Source organism: Bison bison, unplaced genomic scaffold (genome assembly GCF_000754665.1).
Source record: "Bison bison bison isolate TAMUID 2011002044 unplaced genomic scaffold, Bison_UMD1.0 scf7180017864312, whole genome shotgun sequence".
Taxonomy (NCBI): domain Eukaryota; kingdom Metazoa; phylum Chordata; class Mammalia; order Artiodactyla; family Bovidae; genus Bison; species Bison bison.
The window spans coordinates 189,836-196,627 of record NW_011494884.1 but is presented as its reverse complement, the minus strand read 5'-3'; the positions used below and the strand labels follow the sequence as shown (position 1 = coordinate 196,627).

The 6,792-nt window shown below is 48.9% G+C and overlaps 1 protein-coding gene across 1 annotated transcript in view; it reads left to right on the top strand.

The window, feature by feature from the left end:
• Positions 1 to 6,792, top strand: part of LOC104997596 (RIMS-binding protein 2) — a 217,323-nt gene that overhangs the window by 140,783 nt on the left and 69,748 nt on the right. Inside the window, exon 5 of the mRNA XM_010852440.1 lies at positions 18 to 68. Within this exon, the coding sequence (XP_010850742.1) occupies positions 18 to 68 (51 nt within the window). The remainder of the gene's footprint in view (positions 1 to 17; positions 69 to 6,792) is intronic.

The window sequence follows — 6,792 nt, the reverse complement described above, 5'->3', positions numbered from 1 at the left end:
TTTTCATCATCCAAAAGGCTCAGGTTGAAGCTAAGAAAGAACATGAAGGTGCGGTGCAGCTGCTAGAGGTAAGTGAGCCAGCCCTGCTGGCTTTCTTCCCCAGGGGTGGGTGAGCTCAGGGCATGCTGTGTTAATGCTTTGTAGAAGTCGTAACCGACCTTTACTGAGTGCCCACTGGGTACCCATTACTCCTGCCGTTTACACATCCTCCCGTGTTGTCCATGCAAGCGGACCATCAGATCAGTATCATTATGAGTCCCATTTTTACATGTGAGGAAGTGGGGCCCAGAGAGGTTAAGCAGTTTTCCTGTGGCCACATAGCCAGCATCAGAACTGTGAGTCTCAGAGGTGCTCTGCTCTCCTCTGATTGAATGGGAAGCAGGGAGGGTGAGCCTGCTTCCTTACAGGAGAAAGGGAAGTGGATCATTCCTACGGGTGTCAGGTGAATGGGGGTATTTTAAAGGATAGCGCCAAGCCTGAGGAAATACCTGGCATCTGGGGAGGCATTTGCATATTTAGAGAAAGGACAGCGAAGGGAGTTGCAGCAGTGAACACGGTCGAGGCGCGGCCACAGGTACTGTCCCCGTGAGCACAGCAGGAGTCACCCTCCCCAGCCATCTGCAGGCCTTTCTCACTGGCTCTGATGCTGGGGGCTTGGCAGGAGGCAGGTGACGTGTCAAAATCACTCTTCTGCCCCCGGTTGGTGGCCTCCCATATCCTCGGGAATGGAGGAAACTCCTGGGGTCCCCTGGGGGGCCTTTGCAGTCTGCATGCCTCATGTATAATAAATGGACATAAGGAATCTCCCTTTTGAAGACAGAGGTCCCCCAATTACTGACCCCTCAGTCAAGACACAACAGCAGGAGGGGTGGCTGCACAGCGTGGGGTGGCCCCACAAGCGCTCCTCCCCTAGTTCTGTTCCATCCAGAAAGGCCAGGAGGGCCTCTCCCCTGGGCCTGTGTCTCTGCATAAGGGAAGCGCCTGTCCTCTTTAAGATGACCTTGTCTCTTGTCCCCCAGGGCAGCTGTGTGACCACTTAAAACAGAATATGTGCATCTCTTACATTGCCTTTTAAAATCTATTCCTCCCCCAGGAAATGGTTTCATCATTATCATCATATATATTAAAATTGATTTTTTTGAAAGCATCCATTAGCTAATGAATATCTGGAGGGCTGGGAGTGATAAATAGCAGGTGGGAAAATATATAACCTGAGAGAGTGGAAACAGACGTCCCAATGGCCATACATCTCCCTGAAACAGCATTTCATTCCCCTCGCAGGATCGCCCACCACAGTTTGATTTGCATAGTCTCCTGGCTGGAAGTCCAGCTTCTTTCCTTCCCTTCACCCCAAGCCCATCGATCTGATGGTCTGTGTTGTTTTAATCTGCCTTCTGAGCTGCTGCTCTGTGACAGCCCCGCTGAGGTCACGTCACCCGGCGCTGGTGCGGGGTGCAGGCCCTGACACGTGGGGGACGGATGTAACGTGCTTTGGTTGGGAAAACGGAGAGGGCCACGCAGATGGGCTGAGAACCTGGGTTTTCTTTTATTCACCATGTCTTCCCGTCATTGTGTTTTGCTTTGCTCTTCACCCAGAACACACTGGACAGCATGCAGGTATTTTAGCGAGTGATGTCCTCCCCTCCCATGTGCTTGGTGAAGTTTTTTCCCATGAGTGGACCGGCCGTGCGCCCCTGGGCCAGCTCCATCTCCCTCTTCTTCTGAACATGGGCAGCTTCTGATGCAGTCGTGGGTGCCCGGGTCTACCTGGGGTGGGGGGAGCCAAGGAGCTGCTCGTGGGAGTTCTGCCCCAGGGAGACACTTTAATCCAGGCACTGGGGCCCAGGGTTCTGTCCACCGTGAGTGATGAGTGAGCCCAGCAAAGCCGGCTTCCATTCTCAGGCTGGAAGGATGTTCTGTGAATTCAGATGACCACGGGGAGGAGAACTGTCAGGATGATTCTGCCCTCGGGCCATCCGCGTGCTTGCACTGCCGAGAGCCCGGAATTCTGTGGGTCATCAGTATTCACGCCTTGCACCTGAGTGGGCCCCTTGCTATCCTGTGTCATGGGCGGGCAGTGGCTTCTCCAGCAGCGGAGGGGCCCTTCCTCGTTCTTCCTGCAGGCAGCCACCTGGGGAAGAAGGGAGATGAACTGTCTCTCCAAACAGGGTTTTGAGCCTTTTCCAAAACTCTGAGTTTGGCTGTGAATTTGTAGAACTGATGATGACTTTCCTCACTCTTGGGTTGTTCTCAACGTGGGCTTCCCAGACCCAGTGTGTGCTTTCCAGACCTTCAGTATCTGCATTACCCCGGAGCTCGATAGAACACAGATCCTCAGCTTCTGCCTGCGACCTGCTAGAGCAGAAATTCGGGATGGGGCACAGATGTCTGCGTTTTAACCAACCCCCCTGAGCAGTTTAAGAAGCGTTGTTTAGAGAGTCTGCTAGGCTGGTTACAGGAAGGATAAGTAGCTGAAGGAGTAGGGCACTTGGGAATCTTGGCCAATCCTGGCTCAGCGCCTTAGTAAATGGAAGTGTTGACCAGGAACAACCTGAGCGAGTCCCCACCCACTGGGTCCTCAGGAGCATCCTTAGCAGGCAGTGTACTTTTCATTTGGAAATTCATGTTTTCCATGTCTGACTTTAGTGAGATCCTCTACTGAGCAGAAAGACACAGCTAGGGATGACACAGTGATAGAGAAGGGCTGCCCTGGAAGTAGCGTTAGGTTAAAACCCCTCGAAACACTCACATGCACACATCCGGTTCTGTGGACGTCTCGGTCCTGTTTTCTGATCAGTGAGCAGCCAGGATGTTTGTGGGTGAGAGGAGGTGTTTTTATTCCTGGTCAGAACACCCAACGACTGATCTGGGCTGGCTTGGCACGCTGAGCAAAGACAAGGATCAAGAGTCAACTGAAAACACCTTTTCAGAATTGGAACGGAGAGCTCTGCTTGAAAACCTAACAGCCTAAGAGCAGGTGCTAGTTATGTAGCTTCCTTGACACTTTATAAAGTTAGTTCAGGTCAAAGAAGCAAAAGAAAATAGCTGTAACAACAACAACAGTGCTGATAGCAGGGTTTATTGAATCCTTCTCAACTGGGCATTGTTCAGAATGCATCTGTGGGTTACCTAGGAGATGACAGAAATATTGTCCCTCTCATATCCATGACAACAAGGGGAATTGAGACATGATCAGGAGAAATGACTTCCCAAAGCCTCAGGGGCAGATAGCCAGGAGCAGAGTCTGGATGCCAACCCCAGGAGTTTAGCGCCAGAATCCAAAATCTCCACCACTGCATGGCAGCATCCTCTGACCTAGGAATCCTGACTTCCCTGCAAAGCAGGGTCAGCTCTCCTGCCACCAAAAGGTGGATCAGCTCCTGCAGCAGCCAGACTCAGAAACAGTGGGCAGACAGCTCACCCTGACCTCTGGGCATCAGCAGACAGGAGTGCACATCGTGTGGTCACGAGTGACAAGTGTGATGAAATTTAATCCTTTTAATACCCCCCAGGGAGGTTGATAGCATCCTCCTCATTTCACTAACGAGACAACCAAGGCACAGAGATGCTGAGCCACCTGCCAAGGACACACAGCTCCTAAGAGCAGAGCAAGAGCCCTGAGGGTCCACAGGTAACACCATATCAAGTCGCTAAGAAAGTCAAGTGCAAAGAAGAAATGGTCCATGACTGTAGGGCTGATAAATCGTAACACCTGTTGGGTTGGGAGGCAGTGAGCTCTGGGATCCATTGCAGGGGGCATGTTCACCCTTGATGAGCTGGTACCCACCTGGTTGTCAGTACTGAGGGCTTTGTATATGCGCCTTGTGTGCTTTGCGGCTAATTATTCAGGGCTCCCAGGGCTTGTTGGCCACTTCCTGGACCAAGGCGTCCACCTGCAGGTGATGCCAGAAAGAACCTGAACAGGTTCCATTCATCCCCGAGTCTCATCCAAGAGCAGATAGGGCCCTGAATCTCAAGGTGAGGGTCAGCATCTGGGCTGCCCAGTGACTTTTATGGGTCCTGACCTCCTTTTGCTTTCATGGGACCCTTCCTCCCTTAAGATATTAAAAATTATATTATACATCTGCTTGGGTACAAAGATGAATGTAATCCAGCTTGGATTCATTATTATTATATTCATTTTTTCCCCTGATTTTAAAGACAATTAAAATGAAAACTTTGCCATGGATCCCTCAACAAGGCTTCAGGTACCATGCTGCTGCCTGTCTTGTATTAAGGTGCTCAGCGATCATCTGGCAAGGGAGTGTCCTTGTGGTTAAATAAATCTGTTTCGTCCCATCAAACAGATGACCTTAGTCTCTGATCTCTTGGTCTCTTGGTGTAAGTCAGGTTAGGCGCAGGTGTGTTGTAGTAACAAACACCAAAATCTTACATTCAGCACAAGGGTTCATTTCTTGCCACTGCAGATATGGGAATTCTCCATGAAGCTCCCCTCCACGTGGTAACTCAGGGATCCAGGATCCCTGTATCTTGAGGCTGTGCCAGCCAGAGCGTATGGCTTCCTGATCACTGTGGGGGCAGGTAGAGCTCTTCTGTGTCTCAACTATAGAGGCAACAGATGTCACCTCTGTTTCTGGGTCACCAGCCAGAGCTAGCGACCTGCAGGAGAGGCTAGGAAGAGCAGTCACCCTGAGTGGGGGCCCTGTGGCACGGCTCTGCCACATCTGAATTCTGGAGTCCTTACAAGGCAATGCAATTTTGCTACTAAAGTGTGACAATATTAGCCAAGTTGAGAATTTGAGAAGTGCTCAGATAAAGAAGCTTAAACTTAATGCTTTGCATTTAAATCTCTTAAGAATTCTCTTTCCCCCAGTAATTCTGGTGGGCATGGGTTCTCTGCCTCTTGGGAATAACTTTGGAAACCCTGTACCCATGAGTCTTAGCTGGAGGACAAGGTTGTTAGGAACAAAGAAACCGGGATGCTCAAATATTTGGGGGCTCACCTTCTGACACCAGCTTCATCTCCCTAATGCTCCCCATCTCACTGCAGTTGGTACCTTGAGGGCAAAAGCTACAGTCAACAGGCAGCCTTGGGTTCTGAGGTCCCACCCGTGAAATGTATTTATCTGCACACAGGGCACCTCTGTGCCAAATGCATGTCTGTACAGAAGCAAAAGACTCCAATGATCCAGACCCACCAGTGCAGAATTCACTACGTTTTAGTTGGATTTGATAAAGGCATTCATCATGAGAACTAAAACAAATGTTTAAGACATTTTAAGACATTGCATTTTAATAATGCTGAATCAATACATTATAGGATGCAAAGCATTAAAGAGTCATCTTCACCAGAGTCTCCCTTTGGTTATTACTTTATTACATTTTAGTATCAAGATGAAATCACCCTGTAAAGATTCTAGAGTTCAGAGCAGTCACTTGTCCTGGAATCCAGAGCCAGTTTAGATGAATTGATGGGGTTTGTCTGTGTATATGTAGCTACATGCAAGAGCTGGTGCAGGTGTAAGTATGAAACTGGCGGTGGAGGGTATTTCTTAACTGGACATCACCATGAAAGAGGGCTTCCCAGGTGGCGCTATGGTAAAGAACTCGTCTGCCAATGCAGAAGACAGAAGAGACATGGGTTTGATCCCTGGGTCAGGAAAATCTCCTGGAGGAGGACATGGCCTGGAGAATTCCCATGGACAGAGGAGCCTGGTGGGCTACAGTCCAGAGGGTCTCAAAGAATCAGATACAATTGAAGAGATTTAGAACACCATGATGCCATCTGAGAAGCAAGGGTGATTGAGTCACTAGTTAACTGACTTCACGTCAGTTTGCCCATAGAGGACAAAAGATCTTCAGTTCAGTTCAGTTCAGTCGCTCAGTCGTGTCCGACTCTTTGTGACCCCATGAATTGCAGCACGCCAGGCCTCCCTGTCCATCACCAACTCCTGGAGTTCACTCAAACTCACCTCCATCAAGTTGGTGATGTCATCCAGCCATCTCATCCTCTGTCGTCCCCTTCTCCTCCTGCCCCCAATCCCTCCCAGCATCAGGGTCTTTTCCAATGAGTCAACTCTTTGCATGAGGTGGCCAAAATATTGGAGTTTCAGCTTTAGCATCATTCCTTCCAAAGAAATCCCAGGGCTGATCTCCTTCAGAATGGACTGGTTGGATCTCCTTGCAGTCCAAGGGACTCTCAAGAGTCTTCTCCAACACCACAGTTCAAAAGCATCAATTCTTCGGCGCTCAGCTTTCTTCACAGTCCAACTCTCACATCCATACATGACTACTGCAAAAACCATAGTCTTGACTACACAGACCTTTGTTGGCAAAGTAATGTCTCTGCTTTTGAATATGCTATCTAGGTTGGTCATAACTTTCCTTCCAAGGAGTAAGCGTCTTTTAATTTCATGGCTGCAGTCACCATCTGCAGCAATTTTGGAGCCCCCAAAAATAAAGTCTGATACTGTTTCCACCGTTTCCCCATCTATTTCCCATGAAGTGGTGGGACCGGATGCCACGATCTTCATTTTCTGAATGTTGAGCTTTAAGCCAACTTTTTCACTCTCTACTTTCACTTTCATCAAGAAGCTTTTTAGTTCCTCTTCACTTTCTGCCATAAGGGTGGTGTCATCTGCATATCTGAGGTTATTGATATTTCTCCCGGCAATCTTTTTTTTTCTTTTTATGTCAAAGGATTTTTAAAATTTTTTATTATTATTATTTTTTTACTTTATAATATTGTATTGGTTTTGCCATACATCAACATGCATCCACCACGGGTATACACGTGTTCCCCATCCTGAACCCCCCTCCCACCTCCCTCCC